General features: G+C 38.8%; 3 protein-coding genes across 3 annotated transcripts; 1 reads left to right on the forward strand and 2 right to left on the reverse strand.

The window, feature by feature from the left end:
- Positions 1 to 1,769: 1,769 nt before the first annotated feature.
- LOC147545921 (protein LATERAL ROOT PRIMORDIUM 1-like) lies at positions 1,770 to 4,216 on the forward strand. The gene is made up of 2 exons (XM_086673662.1): positions 1,770 to 3,487; positions 3,729 to 4,216. The coding sequence occupies exons 1-2, from the start codon at positions 2,746 to 2,748 to the stop codon at positions 4,121 to 4,123; spliced, it is 1,137 nt and encodes a 378-aa protein (XP_086529788.1). The 5' UTR covers positions 1,770 to 2,745; the 3' UTR covers positions 4,124 to 4,216.
- A 1,277-nt stretch (positions 4,217 to 5,493) lies between these two features.
- On the reverse strand, positions 5,494 to 8,387 carry LOC147545922 (fructose-bisphosphate aldolase 3, chloroplastic-like). The gene is made up of 5 exons (XM_086673661.1): positions 7,916 to 8,387; positions 7,075 to 7,344; positions 6,880 to 6,989; positions 6,493 to 6,583; positions 5,494 to 6,325 (listed from the first exon to the last, which is right to left on the reverse strand). The coding sequence occupies exons 1-5, from the start codon at positions 8,096 to 8,098 to the stop codon at positions 5,777 to 5,779; spliced, it is 1,203 nt and encodes a 400-aa protein (XP_086529787.1). The 5' UTR covers positions 8,099 to 8,387; the 3' UTR covers positions 5,494 to 5,776.
- Positions 8,388 to 10,517: 2,130 nt separating this feature from the next.
- GN (sec7 domain-containing protein) lies at positions 10,518 to 17,774 on the reverse strand. The gene is made up of 3 exons (XM_086634151.1): positions 17,329 to 17,774; positions 14,757 to 15,512; positions 10,518 to 14,586 (listed from the first exon to the last, which is right to left on the reverse strand). The coding sequence occupies exons 2-3, from the start codon at positions 15,489 to 15,491 to the stop codon at positions 10,987 to 10,989; spliced, it is 4,335 nt and encodes a 1,444-aa protein (XP_086490277.1). The 5' UTR covers positions 15,492 to 15,512; positions 17,329 to 17,774; the 3' UTR covers positions 10,518 to 10,986.
- Positions 17,775 to 18,949: the final 1,175 nt, after the last annotated feature.

Genomic DNA, 18,949 nt, shown 5'->3' on the forward strand with positions numbered 1-18,949 from the left:
AATCACAAAAAAAAAAAAAAAAAAAACCTAACTTTTTTGTAATTGGGTTATTTCTCGAATGGCCCCCAACTTTGTGACCAGCTTCTTTCCTGGCCCCCTAGATTAGCAAAAATACCCATATGGCCTCCCTTTTCAGTTATCTTTAAGTTTCCGTATTCTCTTTCCTCCATCTCTTTTTTTCTCTTTGCCACATCATCTGTTACGGCCACCTCATCATCTTCTCCGGTGAAGGTCGCCGACCGGCCAATTTTCCGGTCGACGACCTTCAAACATTAAATTTTTTTTTTTTTTTTCTCTTTATCTAAATTTTTTTTTTGTTAAAATCTGTCCTCTCTCTCTAAAAACTCCGGCGAAGGGAATGCCCTTCGCTGGAGGTGGTCTGTTCGTTGAACAGGTCTTCACGAACAGAAGGTCTGCTCAACGAACAGACCCACCTCCAGCAAAGGGCTTTCCCTTCGCCAGAGTTTTTAGAGAGAGATGGCAGACTAAAAAAAAAAGATTTAGAGAGAGAGAGAGAGAGGAGAGAAATTTTTTTTTTTTATGTTTGAAGGTCGCCGGCCGGAAAATTAGAGGAGAGAGAGTAACGGATGATGTGGCATAACAGATGATGAGGTGGCATAATAGATGATGTGGCAGAGAGAGAAAAGGAGATGGAGGAGAGAGAGTAACGGAAAATTAAAGATAACTGAAAAAAGGGGTCATATGGGTATTTTTGTTAATCTAGAAGGTTAGGAAAGAAACTGGTCACAAAGTTGGGGCCATTTGAGAAATAACTCTTTGTAATTTTGAATATTACTTTGACTTAGCTCATAAATTTTGACTGCAATAAGGTTACATACTTATAAAACACTTGTTCGTATAAAAAAAAAAAAACTGCAAATCCATTCAGATATCTTAATACGGTGAACTTTTAATATTAACAAAGTTAACAATCATTTATGCTTTCGGTTTACCTCAAAAGAAGAAAAACTACACTTTTCTTGTATAACATAAATTTTTTATTAGTCACAAGACTACTAATAATCCATTGAGACAATATCTTAATCACAAAACGTTCCAAAATTTAGGAACGTTAGATTGGGTTGGTCTCCTTTTTCTTTATTTTTGAAATTGACATGTTTAATCATGAGTGACAACAATTGTATGGGTACTTTGAATATAAATAAATCAAGTGAACCATAAAAAAAGGGGAAAAAAGTAATACTACTAATAAGACCATACCCTTAGAGCATCTCCAATGCAACACTCAATCTTAGAAACTCCGAGTGCCACTTAGGATTTTTAAAGTTTTTTCTTAAAAACCATCTCCAATGCAACACTCTATTTGGATCTCTAAGATGACGTGTCGAGGGTGGAATAGAGATATCTCAAGAGGGTACTCTATTTCTAGAGTGTCCTCTTGAGATATCTCTAATTGTCCAACTCATCAATATTTGATTTTCAACCAATAGAAATCGTGTCTTCTATATTTTCTAAAATAACTAATTATTTATTTACAAAAATAACCATGACACATAAGTAAATAAGATAAGTTTAGAGTTTTGCATTGGAGACACACAAAATTTGAGGATCTCTATTGACTCCACCTAAGAGTGAAAATCTCAATTGGAACTTGACACATAGGATGAATAGAGATTTTTTTGAGTTTTGCATTGGAGATGCTCTTAGATTAAAATAATGTCTCTATTATTACATTAAATTCTCACTTTAATTCTTAAATTTAAAGAAAGATTGGAGGATTCTTGCCTTATGGTTTCTTTATTAGCAACAAAGAGAGTGATTTAGATCAAGAAAGTGATTAAATCTGACTTCTGAGTTTTGATGGATGGATGGGTAGTAAATGAAAACAAACATTAATAAAAGAAAAAAAAAGAAGCAAAAGTATGAAAAAGAGTGATTAATAAGTAGTGGGCATAGTCTTATTATTTCAGACCATAAACAACTAGTAGTGATCAGAGACATATAAAGTGGAGACATTAAAGACTGGAGAGAAAAAGCTCAAATCTAGAGAGAGAAACAACAAGTTAAAGTTATACTAGAGAGAAAGAGAAAGAGAGAGAGAGAGATTTTGCTTGTTGTTAATGTTGTTGGCTGTATGTATGAAGATAAGTCCTAGTCATTCTGTCCTTGTGTATTGATAAACAACACTTATTTTTTTTATAGCAGAAAGGGTTAACAATCAACCCCAGCCCAGGACTGGAGTAACAGTTCTCAGATATTGAGGAATTGAAACAAGTAGAAGAAGAGTAGCAGAGAAAATAACAGCTAGCAGCAACCCCCAGTCACAATTAAAAGCTTTAACAGCAAAAGTCTTTAGATTTCATCTTTCTCTCTCTCTCTCTCTAGATTACAGAGTCCCCACAATACTTCGGATAACAAACACATAGAAAACATAGAGAAAGAAAGATTTTTATACAAGAATTTGTATTTCTTCTTCTTGTTCTTGATAAAAGCAGCAATTTTTGAACATAAAAAGTAGTTGTGGCTACTACTAGGTGGTTATCGTCAGATTCCGGTGCTTTTGCAGATTGGGTTGCTTCTTCTTCTTCAATCGGCGGTCTTGCTGATGATCTCTCCCTTGGGTTCAATGCCGGACCTCCTGGAAGCGGTGGTGCTCCCTCGAGTACACAAACAGCAGTAGCAGGTGGAGGAGCTGGTGGAGGATCTAATAATGGCGGTGGTGGTGGTGGTGTTTGGTCATCTTCGATTCGATCCATTAATTATAATCTACCAGTTCCTCATGAAATGGGTATGGTGGGTGTTAGAAGCGACGTTCTTTTTGTAGCTCCTGCTTCATCATTTCACCATTCTAACCACGATCCGTTTATCTCCGATCACCACCACCATCACCACCACCAGTCCATCAACAATTCCGGCAATAACAATTCTTCTGCTACAGCTTTGGGAATTGGTGTTATACCTCTTCTAACAGCAACTCCTTGTGGTGGTGGTGGTGGTGGTGGAGGTGGAGGTGGATCTTCTCATTTATGGCAAAACCAACATACCCAAACCATAAATTACCCAAATAAAAAACCCTTCTTGATTACTCATGAAAATTCTCAAAATCAGATCAATAATGGAGGTGGGTTTAGTACTGGGATTTCTTCAGGAGGAGTAGGAGGAGGAGGGATTTCATCTAGTACTAGAACTTGTCATGATTGTGGTAATCAAGCAAAGAAAGATTGTACTCATAGTCGTTGTAGAACTTGTTGTAAGAGCCGTGGATATGATTGTTCTACTCATGTTAAGAGTACTTGGGTTTCCGCCGCTCGTCGACGTGATCGGTTTCCTGGTACAATGGGTGCTGATCAAGGTGATGGTGGTGTTGTTGTTGTTGGTGGTGGTGGTGGTGGTGGTGCTTCTTCTGGGTCCACTTCTGCTGTGAAAAAGCCTAGACTTGTCACATCTCAGACTAATACCACAGCTTCTCATACTTCTACTTCTACTCCACCTAGAAGCTTTGATACCAGCTCTAGTCATCATCAAGGTCTCTCTCTCTCTCTCTAACTCTAACTGAATTCATTCATATCTCTGATAGAATTAGAATTAAATACATTGAGTTAAAGGTGCAGTTTTCTAGCTCTCTAACTGTCTCTCTCTGAATGCATTTACTTATTTATCTTAAATTAGTTAAAGAATGAAGTTATGAGTTCAACTGTTTTGATCTATATATTGTTAGATAGAATTTGGATTAAATGTGAACTAATTGAATGACCATTCATGTTTAGATTTGAGTTTCCGGGAGACATTGCCGAAGCAAGTTCGAGCTCCTGCATCGTTTAAGTGTGTTCGTGTTACTCCGATTGGTGATGGGGAAGATGAGATTGCTTACCAAGCGATCGTAAAGATCGGTGGGCATGTCTTCAAAGGGTTTCTTTATAATAAAGGACTAAATGGAATTGAAGGACTTCCTAATATAGCTGAGTTGCATTTGAATGGTGGGTGTAGTACTAGTGGTGGAGGTGGTGGTGGTGGTGGTGGTGGTGGTGGTGGTGGTGGTGGTGGGAGAAATTGGGCTTCATCTTCTTCTCCAATTATCGACCCTTCCGATGTATATGCAGCAAGCGGAGGTGGATTTCTCGGATCTGGAGGTACGAGTTTTGGTAATATAATAAATTTATGAATTTTATGTTTGGATCTATAATGTGGAAGCTTGACGATTGAGGGGAATTGAAATGTCATATATCAATTGATAATGAATAGAAATTCGAGTAAATTGTCGTTGTATCATTTTAATTCCAATAGCTATATATTGTGATCTTAGCTTCATGAATCTCGGTTTTGTACACTTTTTAAGGATTAAGCATTTTATCCTAGAAACACCTTTGAAAGTTGTCAGGTCTAGAAGAAGTGCCGAAGTAGATAATATCGCTAGCTACCGAGAAGGTTAGGTTGAGCACCTACAACTCTAAAACACAATATTTCACTAACTTGTTAATCGTTTCTATAACGATTTTAGTTCTTTATGTTTAAATTATATTCTCTCAAGCTAATTCCTTAGAATAAAACCAACTGATATGTCTCCTCGAAAAAGTCGTTTTGTTGCATTACCAAATCAAGACAGCTAATTTGAGCAATCATCATTAACTACAAGTTATTGTGGGAATATGTCATTAACATGAGAACAATAGTAGTTGTTACAAAGTCACTATCATTTTCTTGACTAAGTAAATGATTAATATTATATGAATGTCTTATTCTGCCTAACTTACCCTTTAATGGCTAATTCCTCAATGTTGAATTGGTGCATCTTGAAGTAACCTGTAACAAACCTCTATACTTGAGCTTGATTAGGACATGAACCACCAACATTTTTAACTCTATAATACTATTTGGTTCTGCCTATATCTGTATCATGGTTCATAGATCCAGATTATGGCAAGTCTGATTGATCTCTGACTCAGTCATTTCTAGTGTCCTCTTTTTGTTTCAGAAATGAAATTGTTGTTTCTTGGCACGTTCAATCAGTAGAGCTAGTTGGCGTATTTTTTAGCAATAGCTAGTTTTAACAAGGCCAAGTTTTTCTTACTACCCTCTTAACAAGGGGAAATGTCTTTTGCTAGGCCACTCTCTAAGCCGATATAATTTAGAGAGATAGTATATGTGATGTGTCGGGACAAGATTTAGAGAGATAGTATATGTTATGTGTCGGGACAAGATTTAGATAGATAGGGTTGTACATTTTCTCACTAAATCCTGACCTGCGATGGGGCTGCAGTTCTTTTCTTGGGAGACTTTGGGTTACAAGTTTTGGTCTTGAACTTCAAAGAGAATTCAAATAAAAATCAGTATCTAAATCCAAATCATCTAATTCAAATAGATCTAAAATCAGGCCACCAATCATTCACATTCAATCACAAGTCAAAAAATAAGTCAATTGAGATTTTGGGTTAGTTTCAGATCCGCAAAAAAAGAACACATAAAGACTTATACCAGCTCTATACCAGATGCAGAACTTATATTGAAGCTACAAATATCAAATGCAAAATAATCTTGGTTCAAAAGACATTCATAATGGCATAATAAACAAAAGGATAAATTCTCAGAAAATGAAAAAGGAACAAGAAAATAAACCCTAGTTTTGATCTTCCTCATGGCAGTAAACCAGGCTCTTCCCTAAGCTGCACTTGGTTGCAGCTGGTTATTGTTATTATTTTCAAAAAGCCGAAAATCCCAACTGGGGTGACACCCAAAAACCAAAATGTAGTACATATAAATAGAAAGCCATTGTAATAGATTGATGTTTTTTGGTACGAGAAGGAACACCTTTACGAGCTTAATAAGTGTAACCCTTGACAAACATTCCTTTCTTAGCCTCTTCGTTTTCGCCCTCAGCGGAGTACCTACCAAGCTGAGCAAGGGAATTGGCTTTGGCCCGAATTAGGAGAGACGTCTGGGCTGCTTCAACATTCTCTGGCTTTCCCTGCCATGTCTTAAGCACTGAGTTTTGTAGGGCTCGTGCATATGAGAAGGATACGTGCCATGGGTTTGGGCTCTGGTTCATTGCGTTCAGGTTTAGAGTTGCTTCGGCTTCGGACTGTCCTCCAGAGAGGAACATGATTCCAGGAACTGAAGGAGGCACTCTTCTCTTGAGCATTGTCAGAGTGTTCTTGGCTATGGTTTCTGGGCTGGCTTTGTTCTTGTGCTCAGCTCCTGGGGTTACCATACTGGGCTTAAGTAGTATGCCTTCAAATACAACATTGTTTTGTGCCAAGTAGAAGAATACCTCTGCCCACACTTGCTCGGCTACCTCAAGGGTCCTCTCTATTGGGTGATCCCCATCGAGAAGAATCTCAGGTTCAACTATTGGCACAAGACCATTATCCTGCATCATTAAAAAGAACTCAAATTATTCACTACAATCTTGATTCAATCATACCTAAACCATCAAAATGGTAATTCATATGTGAACTTCTGTATAAAATTTAAAGTGTTTCTACAATCAAGTAGAAAAACAACTTAATCAAAGGCAAGCATTTGAATGTAGCATACCTGAGCAATGGCAGCGTAACGTGCAAGCCCCCATGCAGCTTCTTTAACAGCCAGAGCGGAAGGACCACATGGAATGCTGACTACTGTCCTCCTGCAAGAAGATTAATAGCCGACCAAAAACATATATAAATGCGACTTGCTTGAAAGTGAACAAGATAAATCATTTAGGCAAAGTTCAAAATTTAGATATGTGAAAATAGCAGTCGAAACAAAATAATTATAAATAGAAATCCCAAAGTATCTATTTTTTATTGGCTTGGCAAAAGTCTGACACATGTGAAATAGAGTAGTAATATACAGATACGTTCAAGTTATAGTTTCTAAGAGACCATTAACATGTAGAAAACGTTTAAGCATTAGAAGCACAAACTCAACGGTGAGACTAACCATTTTGCAAAACGAGCTCCTTGCTTGTAGTATTCAGCACATCGTGAATCCAATCCATCTAATCCTTGGCACCAGGATTCGTTGTTTGATCCTGGTAGAGGAACCAAACCCTTCGGAGGGAAGCAAAAGGAAAATCAGTTCACCATTAACAAGTACCACCAAACGCAAACAATACATTTAGGCTATGTTAGTTACCTTATCAACTTTGATACCAGGCATGATTTTGGCTTCACGCAAGACATCGACAAACTTCTTCCCATCAACGGTTGACTGGTAAAGGGTTTCTTCAAAGAGAATGGCACCAGAAATATACTCACCTAGACCAGGTGTGGTCAGTAAAAGCTGTCTATAAGCTTGTCGGTTGGTTTCTGTATTGTCCAAACCGATCGATGCAAGTCTCTTCCCGCAAGTGGCACCCGACTCGTCAATAGCAAGAATACCGCGTCCAGGAGAAGCCACAGTTTTCTAAACAAAAGAGGAAGAGATTGTCTATTAGATCCATGGGCAAACCAACTAGATGACAGATACAACCATAAATTCTCTTTCATCGTCTAGTTTGCTCTGTATATCTAAAGAAGTCACCATATCAATTTCATCATCAATGGGGAAGTGTATAACCCTAAGAAATATGATCAAAATCAACAAGAAATCAGGGAGTTGAGCTCTAACTTAATCAATTACTAGTTGCTGCAACTAAGGATTCAAATAATAAATTAAGTTTCGGATAACGACGAATCAAACTTTCAAGCATGGGAACAAAAAACGCTATCCAGTTAATCAAGAAGAGACTACTCTAGGTCAAATCTGAACAAATCAGAGCACAAGTAGAGCCAATAAGCTTCAAAGTTGATAACTTTATTTATTTATACGACATATAAAGCGGAAAAAACTCGATCACCGGACAAAATCAGAACAGATAAATCAGATCAGATCATCAAAACAATAATATTCAATCAAGAGAGATCCTTATATTAGATTTGCATGAAGAGAAGACGGATCTCAACGAGGATGGAAAGAAAGAAAAAGAAGAACATACAGCGGTTTGAACGAGCTCATCGGTGTAAGAACCAGCGCGAATAGAGAAAGAAACACGACGGAAACCACCAAGAGAAGAAGATCCATTCCCATGAAGGTGGGATTTTGGTTGATTGAAAGATTGTTTGCCGATCCACTGAGACGAGGATGCGTTCAGCTTCAACATACTTGAACACGCTGCCATTGATTTGAGAATCGAACTACTACTTCTGCAACTTTCTCTCTCTAGTCTCTGTGATCTTTGGTGGCTTGGTAGGTAAGAGATATATAATTCTGCAACTGCGAGAGAGTATGAAGAAGAAGAAGAAAGTGAAGGGAAAGTTGTCTTTTTTCTTTCTTTATATACGAAAAGACACTCCACAATTGAGACGCTTCTTTGTTAAATCCGTCTCACTCTAGTAAACAAGATCCGTTCAATGTGTACCGTCAACAAAAAGAAACTCATAACCCGCGAGTATTATTGGGCGTTAGATCTAGGTGCTGTTTGTTTTTTAATATTTTCAGATCTGAAATCTGAATTGGAACCCAATTGTTCCAATTCAGATTTCAGATGTTTGTTTTTTAATTTAAGAATTTCTGAAAATTTATCTGAATTGGGCCAAAGTCTGAATTGGCTGAAAAAGAGCCCAAATATTTCAGACTTCAAAACAAGTCTGAAATATGGGGCCAATTTCTGAAATCTAACAAATGACATTTATGCCCCTGTACTTTTAGAAAAATGTCTCCCCATCACCAAAACCAGTAAACCACCATCACCACCACAGGCAGAATCACCACCACCACAGGCAGAACCACCACCACCACTACCACAGGCAGAACCACCTGATACAGATTCACCACCGTTTCTTTCTCATTTTCTCTCTCCTCCTGATACAGATTCGAGCTCTCTCTCTTCGTCGTCGTCTTCTTCTTTGTTTTCTTCATCTAGAAACCCTAGAAGAGTCAGGATGAATATCTTTGTTTAATCTCTTTCATAAGATCCATGGCAGATTATTATTCCTTACTCTTTATTCGTGATCTCATTCTCTTGTCCGAATCACCAATGTGAATCATCATCTCTAATTTCAGATCCCTTTTACTTTATCATCATCAATTTCACACCCAAATCTAACAGATATATGTCTCTTTAGTACAAAAAAGTGAATCAAGAGACAAAGAGATAGATCGAGAGAGAGAAATAACGAGGGTCAACACCCATTTTGTGCAACTTCAGTTAGAGAGATAGAGAGAGAGAGAGAGAGAAATCCGGCGACGCTTGCGACAAAGAGATCCGGCGACGCTTGCGGCAAAGAAATCTGAGTTTTCTGGTTTTGATGTTGAAAGAGAATATAACCCTAGGTTTTTAGAGTTCTTAGGGTTTTAGTTCTTTTATTTCTATTGGCCCGACAGGTTAAAAGACAAAAATAAATGAATTTTTTATATTAATCAAGGGTATACATGTAATTTTAGTTTTTTCAGACTTTATAATTCAGATGTACAAAACAAACATCTAAATTCATTCAATTCAGATTCAGCCAATTCAGTTAAGCCAATTCAGATTCAGTCAATTCAGATTCAGACATAAATAAAAAACAAACAGCACCCTAATTGAGTTTATGTTCATGTACGGTTGGGGTTGTATAGCAATTTCAAGAGGAAAAAACAAGGTTTTTTTTTTTGAAGTAGGTGGTTTTTAGGGGAATCCTTTTCTCTTTGGGACATGAAGACTCTGGGTCAATCTAATTTGATATGGGGGGGGGGGGGGGGGGGGGGGTAAACCTAATTTTGAGTCTCAATCCTAATTTTTATCTTAACCATTACCTCGGGGCATCACTACATTGTCTTTCTTTTCTATCTCTTTGTTTTCTTTTTTCTGTTTCCACGATGGAAATAGTTTTCTCTGACAGAATTTGTTCGTCGAAAAATGAGAGTTGATCCCCTTCTCAGACGACATGGATTGATCTATTTCTGAAAAAAAACAATGTTTTGTTCGTGAACACAAAGTTTGCTCAAGGGGAACAAATTGATTCCCCTTCTTAGGCAAAAGGATTCTGGTCGGAGAAAGAGAGATCACAGAGGTAAGAGGAGGTGAAGGTGAGGCTCAGACATTACAATAGGTAATTGATCTTACCCTTTTGATTTACTATTTTTGATAAAGACAAGAAGGTTGTGTTTGTCGTACGTGAAATAAATGTGACTACCAAGAATAATTATCCTTCAATATGATAGTTATTCCACCTTACTGTATTGTTGATTTGGTCGGTAATATGATTAGCAAAGATTGATTTTGTTTATATATTATTTAATTGATAATTTTTTATCCCATGGCAAACAGGCTTTTGCCAAAAATTACAAACTCTTTTTTCTTTTTAGCTCAATTACCAATTACTATAAAACTCAACTACTAATTAGTGATGAGGGGGGTAAGCTCGCAAAACCCAAAATAAAATAATCCATACTTACCCATTTCCACATAAACACAACCAACAAGATCAATAAGTTGATTCCTTTGGACATTGGTCTATCTCACTATGGCTTCCATCACCTGATTGAAGAAAGAAATAATTTCTTCTTGTAGCTAGCTAGCTCAATGGTTATTTCTCCAAATCTTGACTGATCTAATATTTGATCATGGGGTTTCTTCTCAATTCAGATAAACAAAGCCAGGTTCTCATTCAGTCTGATCTAATATTTGAAACCTCTGAACACACTTTCTCTTTCTACAAGAACATCATAACACTATAAAGAAAATCAAAAGAACCCCATAACAACCCAGAAAAAGAAACAACAATCTTAGAAAGAAGATAGAAGATACAAATTCAAGTGGCATAGAGATGAAGAATATATGTGGTGTTTTAGCTGTGGTTGAGTGACTGCCTACTAACCAACCAGTAACCGCTTCCTGTTCAAACTTGCTGTTGTTCTTCCTTTTTATCGATTTTCTTTTAGTTCTCGTTCGAAGATCATCACCCAGTCAATCAGGGAAACAAGCTCTAACCAGGATTATCGTGTTTTCTTCTCATTCTTGGACTTACAATGGTTTTTGTCTCGGACTTTCGAATGGTCTGTCTATCATTAATCTGTTTCTACCATCTATGTCTGAACATCTGTTCCACCATCCTTCTGCTCCGGTCCTTGGTCTGGGAAAACTTCGGATTGCAAAGATGGAGCAATGTTATTTACGTGTAGCCATGTTAATTCCCACAAGCTATCCCCACCTAAGGCACTTCTTTGTTGCAAAATTCCTTTCGTCTTCATAACAACCAATGTGTTCTTGAGAAGCTCGGGCACTAATTCTTGGAGTTTCTCACTCTTCTTTCCTCTGATCTTCGCCTTAGTATATTTTTCCATACAGCTAAGAACCCCAAGCCACAGTTTGCAAAATGTGGTTAACTGTGACAAATCGTTTAGCATCTGTAAGAATACCTTAGTCAATAGCTTCATGGCTAGTAACAGAGTTCCTTCCATGTTCCTGAACTCTTTGGTAGGATGACTCTGAGCAATCTCAAGCAACGCTTCAAGAACCGTGAATATAACCAGATCGAAACACTGCAACCAAGAAGAATGAGGAATACGAACTTCTTCCACTCCTGTCAAGCACTTTTGCAATGACAAGAGAGCATGATTTCTAACCTCTTCTCTTTGATCCAAACAAACTTTTCTCAAACCCTGAACTAGCCTCAGCCACATCTCTCCTATATCCTGATATACTTTTGTGGCAGAATCGTCCCCGGGAGCATCTTTTATCTCATTAGACCAACGGGCCAGACATGTGATGGACCCTGCCATCAGATCTACTGCACGCATGGACCGGTCAGCGTGTCCAACACGAGACTCGGCAAACTGTCTCGATGCATCCACACATAGAGCGTAGTTAGCGGGTGAAAGATGGATCCCACCATCGGACATGATGAACATTAGTGCCTCGAACCCTGATTCAGAAGCTTCTGGATGTCGAGCAGTAATCGAAAGCAGGGAAGTGATTGTCCGCCATCCCATTTGGGATTTGATGTGAGTTGTGTTTGCTTTGACTAGGCGCATCACTTCCTGCGTAATATGTTCACAGTAAGCATCAGCTACCCGAGCATCGAGCTTCAAGACCAGTTGGAGTGATCTCAACAACTCATCAGCCAGATTCTCTTTGTAAGGAAGCAACCTTTGACATATCCTTAGCAGTCCAAAAACAGCCTTCTCCACCAAGGCACAAGGCATGACGGTTGATTGAACAATGTTGGATATGTGCTCGTATACTCCCTGCCAGAGAAGAACAATTCTATCCCGATTGTTGAGGGTTATAGCAATCAACAACTCCAAGCAGAAGACGGCAGTATCTTCATCCTCAGGGGAAGTGTTACCCTTCTGTGGCCGTCCTGCTGCCCAAATTAGAGCTCGTGCAAGCTGTAAAAGTGAATCTGCCTGTAAGAACTTACTTTCCGTGAATATGCTATCGATATGGCACTTCTGAATTGTTTGGAGAGTCCGCTGATGAGCTGCTAGTTGTTGCTCTGTGGGTTGTGATCTTGGCTCTTCGGTATCTAAAGATAAGAGCTGGCTGAACCTTCCCATTAACCCAGAGGATCTACGAGGAGTACCCATGGAAGGCATCTGAGACGAAGAGAGAGAACTAGTAACAGGTTTGCCGTGCCCAGATTCTGCTGAAAGGTCTGAATCCTCAGCCACATCACTTGCAACACGAGCAGGGAGTAGACCGAGCTTGTGCAATCTTAAAATGCAGTCAAGAATATTTCTCCAACCAGTTCGAATATAATTACCATACTTGTTCGCAATGGTGAAAACGGATATGGTCGCCATTCTAGCTTTTGTGTCATCGCCGAAGACTAGAACAGGTTCTTCAACAGAAGATGGGTTCAAAAGGGTTGTGAACTTACAGAGAGATACAACTAAGTCATCTAAAACATCTTCAAGATGATGACAAGCAGAAATCTTTGCAACAGCCAAGAATCCATCAACACACGTTTGGAACACATCTTCTTGCTCTGCATGATCAAATACCACTGAGATGGCAGCAATTGTGGGACCCGACATGATAGCAAACATATCATGATCAAGAAAGGCACGTGAGTCACTCATGATGAATGGAGAAGTCTTCTTGGATTTACGCATTAGATCCACCCAACGACTTGGTGTCATCTCTGGAAAACCAACACCTTGCTCTGGAGTTGTCCTAAGTTCGTTCTTGCAGATCGAGTGATACAACTCAACCAGGAAGTCTCTGGGAAGATCATTACCCCCATTGATATGTCGGTTGTTTCGGATGAAATCATCTTCTGTCATCTTCTTCTTAACCTGTACATTATGCTGATCCGTATTGAGCATTATCAATGAATAGGACAATACTAGTGCTGCGTCCTTGTTTGCAAGGATTTGTGGTGACTGCTCATAGTATCGATCAGAGAATGCCTCAAGTACCCTCTGAATCTTCTGAGATTCTCCAGGCAGTCTAAAGGTTTCCAGAAAAAGTCTCAATGCAGTGTCCAAATTCATATCTTGAAAATCAAATGTCCAAGCAAATTCATGGAGCACCTGAACACAAAACTCATCATGATTCCCCAGAAAATCCCCAACAAGATTTTTATCCAAACCAGCAGTGTACCTGAAAAAGCAAGCCACGCTCTGTGGGTCGAGTTTGTCAGGCAACAAATGAGTTCCTTGTAGAAACTCGAGACCTTTCTTTGGATCGCGGTTAAAGTGGTCAGCACCAATCATCAACCTTCTCTTGATGTACTTCCTCCTACGGACAAATGGAACCCAGTGACTAGGATCAGCATAGTTCTCGCATTTCACAGTCCAAAATGGAGTATATTCATCAAAGTCTATAGGAGATTGCTCAGAGATTGGAGATCCATTGCCAATTCTCTCAGCCATTCCCTGAATCACAGCTATCAGACCATCTAGAGCAAGAATATGCATTCCCGATAAAGGACAGTTCACTGGGAATGCACTTTTTGACAGCAAGTTAGCGAGATCTTCGAACACATTAGTGCATGTAATATCACAATCCAAGTTGGCATACATCTCCACCATGAAACTTTTTTGTCTACAGAAGTCAACAAGAGCTTCCATTGCAACTTCCTGCTGTTGATATGTAGCACCATGTCTACTTTGAGCAAGCCTCAGAATGACACAGGAGAAGAAAGCCTCAAGTTGTAGTTTTAGTTCCATGCGCAAATGGTGATAGAGATTAAGAACAATACTACATACCATTGAAAGAATTAATGGACTCATTGACAAACCAAACTGCATGAGATTACGGAAAAGTTCATCTTGTATCAATCCCAACAACTTAGGGTGTTGACGGAGAGAGGATCCGCCCAGTTCAATAGCTGAATTAATCAAACCCAAAGCGAAAAGGGGAACATCTTCATCAAATGCTAGAGTATTTGCTCTCGCACCCATCCCACCGTGCTCAATGATATTTAATAGGGAACACAAGAAATTAAATATTTCCACCATGCAGGGGACTCCATATGGCTCTGTCATGAGATGAATATCATTCGGACCACCCTCTTTGCTGTTATGCCCAAATGTGTTCCCACCCATCATGCTTGGCATGGATCCTGTGGAAGCAGTTGAACCCAAGCCAACAGAAGAGGGCGGACCATCATACTCAGAACCACCATTGCCGTTATCTAATTGTCTAGACCCAAAAGAATAGTCCTTGTCAATACCCATCTGCATCGAGAGAAAATAGTTTGTATTAGAAAGGAGAAGAGAATCAAAAAGAAAACTCAGAGCCAGCACGACAGAAGCTGGTGATTAGGTGCAGCTTGGAGTGAGTTGTGAGCCATCATCATATCAGTAGGAAAAATAGACAAATAGGAAAGGGTATATTGGAGCCGCACCTCTTGGTTGCTATAAGGCGTGTCTCCATTAGCCAATGACTGGTCCCTACTCTCAATATCCGGCAAGTGAGAAAAGATACACCTAACAAGTTCATGCATCGTATGTCGTGCTATACGTTGCAGTAACTCACCTTTAGTTCCTGCTTGATGTACTACTCGGAAACATGTGTTTACTATTGTGCAGACATGTTGGTTGCTCAATACAATCGCTGCCTTGCTTTTCATACAAGCTAAAAGAACCTGAAGTATTTTCATCAATACAACTTCCTCAGAAGCAGGATCAGTCACCTCAAATCGACAACTTGTCACAGCATCAACAACCGAATGCATCGCATCTTCAACATTAACAGTATTTAGATCGATGACATCCATTGTCATGATTTTGTACACAGATGATAAGGCAACACCAGTGATGGGTGCACCAGTTTCATCAGATCTAACCACATCCAAGAATGGTTGAAGATATAGAGATGGATTGATGGTATTCCATTGATTTTTCCATGAAAAAATTTGCCTTCTTAATGCTTTTAGAGACTGAATCAAAGAATGTTCCAGCTGGTCATCACCAGCCATATACCGCCCTCCCCATCGCACGTTTCTCCTCATGACAGCCAGAACAGCCCCCACTTCTGAATTCAACATACACGCAAAAGCACCAATATTTGGTACATATTCACAGTCTTCAGGCTCTTCTTCAATCGAGTTGATTCCTGATTGCAGCTTGAGACGCCCCATGTTTACAGTAGTTCCTCAAGCCTGCCCAAGATAGCTATATCAGGTACGAAAGAAGAGGCAATACAACTTTATAGAAAAGAACAATCTCATTAGAAAGACGCATGCAGATAATTAGCATGATAAAGTTCAGCATAAAAGTAAAATGATAACAAGAAACACTTCAATTTTCAAGCGTGTATACTTTTGCCTGTAAAGCAACAAAGGACTGCATATGGTTGTATCAGTACAAAGCTACTTTTGCTTGTAAAGGCACAAAGGACTGCATATGGATATGGCTGTATCAGTATAAAGAAAAAAGCTTACCAGATTGCCTTACCTGTCAATCGAGCAATCTGGGTCAATCTTTACTACATATACATATCATCTGACTGTCCATGAAAGTGATCAAAATCACCATGCTACTTACTTAGTTTATTTTCTAGAAACTAAAGTCCAAAATCATCTGTCTCAAATCACCTGACTCAAATCACCATGCTACTTACTTAGTTTATTTTCTAGAAACTAAAGTCCAAAATCAACAATTATATATATATCATCTGACTGTCCATGAAAGTGATCAAAATTTTCTATTAATGGTCCGGATCACATAACCATGCAATTTTTGAAGATTGAGTTGCAGATCATCATGCCTAAGGATAACCACATTTAGAAGCTAAAACTGCAGACTTTCAAAAAATTGAAATGTGCTCCCATTTCTGTCTGGACCAAAATTGCATAATACACTGACACGAAAATTCATCTTAAATACACACGGGAGGGAAATGTGTAAGTTGTAAAGTATCATTATCTTAAAGTCAGATGTCTATAGTCATATAACTTGTCTAAGGGATCAAGTCTTAGAGTTTAAAGATCACAGATCACCTACGGGGCTATTGTATGTGAAATCATTATGACATGCTCTATTTTCGGCGATAGAAGAAGACCACCAATAAAGGAGAGACTGGTAAAGGCACATCAATTTCATCCATTATTTGATTGGGATTCTCTACAACACCACATAATTATGTTTGTAAAACGTAATTAAATCGTTACACTTCAACCTAGCACAGTAAAACTTTTAAAGGTCAACTCAGCTGTAGGTCAGCTATTATATCCATACTCTCGAGGATACATAGCATAAAGTTATCAAATATCAGTTTCTTTAGTTCGTCGAAGACTGCAAATAGTATTAAACTAGTATAAATTTTTGGACATAGTGAAAACCACCTAACGAAGGGTCATCTTGATTTCAATTGTTTAACACAACTTCATATCACGTCGAAAAGAGTATATAAGGCAAGAAGACTTCACACTCTCTCTTCCTATTATAGAGATTTCCGAATAAGAAAACGCTTCTCATTGTGCAAAATAACCCAAGAAGTTTCAAATTACAGATTTGCTAAACAAGTATAAGTAAACAAACATCATATGAGCAAGAGAACCCATGATCACAACAAAATGAAAATTATAAAAGCATGGAATTCATCATCAATGTGAAGCAATTAAGCATGAAAATTAGTCAACTACAGAAAGGGGTGAACGAGCAAGCTCGATGAGCTGATCACTAAAAGAAAAAAAGAGTACAAGCCAGTAAACTAGGTAAAGTCAAGTAACAAATGAAGGGATAAAAGTGAAAGCTAGGGTTTCATTTACCCAGAATCAGAGCTCTGAGTGTGTTTTCATAAGGTAAAACTGTGTCATCTAAAAAGGGTAGTGCTCATTTTACTGATCTGTTCATCTTTTTTCTTTTGTTTAGGGGATCATATTAGGTTATAACCCACCCTATTTCTAATCAACTAACAAGTGAAAGAAGAAAACAAACCCAAAATGAAAAATGTAAACAAAATTGAACACTAACCTCAGTAAGAACAACCCGATCTGAATTTTGTGTTTGAAGATGAAGAAGAAGAATATGAGAGAGAGAGAGAGGGGGGTAGGGGGAGGTTTCTAGTAAAAACTTTGCCTCCCAAGTCTCGAACTCCAAGACGCGTCGAGGAAGATAGTGGTCTCCCTCTGCTCACACAATTGATGAGAGAGAGAGAGAGGGGAATTGGGAGCACGAAGGAGGAGAGAGAGAATAGAGGAGGAGGAGGAGAAAGAAGAAGAAAGGAAAGACTCCTTTTACTAGGGACTTGGAAGGTAAACTTTGGTCCTCATGGAGTGAGATGGTGAATGGGGGGCACCAATCCCAAGAAGCCACATGATGCACATCATGCCAACATTATTCAAGTAAAAAATCTAAATTTTATGGGTATATATATCTCATTAAATTTTATGAAAAAAAGATGTCATGGAATGATAGTAGAAATTGTTATAAAGCAATCCTACATCACTCGTAAGACGAAGTGTGATGATTTTTTAAGAGGTTAAACTCTATTTTTCAGTGAAGTCTTCTAAAATCGTGAAGGTCAAATTTGCCAAAGCGGACAATATGACTAGCAGTCTAGAAGGTTGGTCTGAATCATCCTGTAACATGCTATCAGCGCGATACGCTCTACTATAATGTAGTCTTGTGAAAGTGTGTTGTAAAACAATCCATATCGGTGGCGAGACGGAGTGTGGTGTTCCTCTTAAGAGGTTAAACACCCTTCCACCCTTCCGTGGTGAAGCATTTTAAAACTGTGAGGTCCAAGCGTGGCAAAGCGGATAATATCATTAGCAGCATAGAAGGATGAACCGCGTCATCCTATAACATAAAACTACTTGTCAAGTGAATCACTATTTGGTGTAGTAAGTAGGATCGAAGCTTCGGGAAAATAAGAAAAAAATTTGGGGTGCAAAACTTTATCAAAAACTAGTCAACTTAAATTGACCAGTATATTTTCCAACTGTTATGGGAAAAAGAATTTGTTCACCATTTCTTCTCCATTCCGGCGAAGATCGGCGGTAAACTGTTGTTGCCAGCGACTCTACTTCTTTTTTTTCAATTTTTTTCTCTCATCTCTACTTTTTCGACCACCAAATCCGGCCACCAACGTCATCATTTACCTCTCTCTCGCTTTTTGTCTCTCTATTTATCTCACCGTATTCCCTTCTCTATCGTTATTTCTCTCTCCCACCGCGTCTCTCTGACTATCACCGTGTCTCTCTCCCTCCTGCTCACTGTGTTCTCCCTCTCTTTTTGTCTCACTAAGTCTCTCGTAGACTTCGTGGCTGACCGACCACGAAACTCTTAGTGGACGACCACGAAATGTTTCGTGGTCGTCCAACCGCGAAATGTTTCGTGGTCGTCCAACCGCGAAACCGTGGAGTATGGTTTGGCGAAACCCTACCCAAGGTCTGCTTTCGGTGAAGGAAATGTTTTCATTCGCCGGAACTACGTAATGCAAGAGAGAGAGAGAGACTGCGAGAGAGATATAGATAAACACTGTGAGAGAGATAGATATATAGATTGGGAGAAAGAGAGATAGAGATATAGCTTGTGAGAGAGAAGAGGGATAGACAGTGAGAGAGGGAAATGGATAGTGAGAAAGATAGTT

This window comes from Eschscholzia californica, unplaced genomic scaffold (assembly GCF_041429995.1).
Source record: "Eschscholzia californica isolate CP2 unplaced genomic scaffold, dmEscCali1.0.p SCAF_4, whole genome shotgun sequence".
NCBI classification, from domain to species: Eukaryota; Viridiplantae; Streptophyta; class Magnoliopsida; order Ranunculales; family Papaveraceae; genus Eschscholzia; species Eschscholzia californica.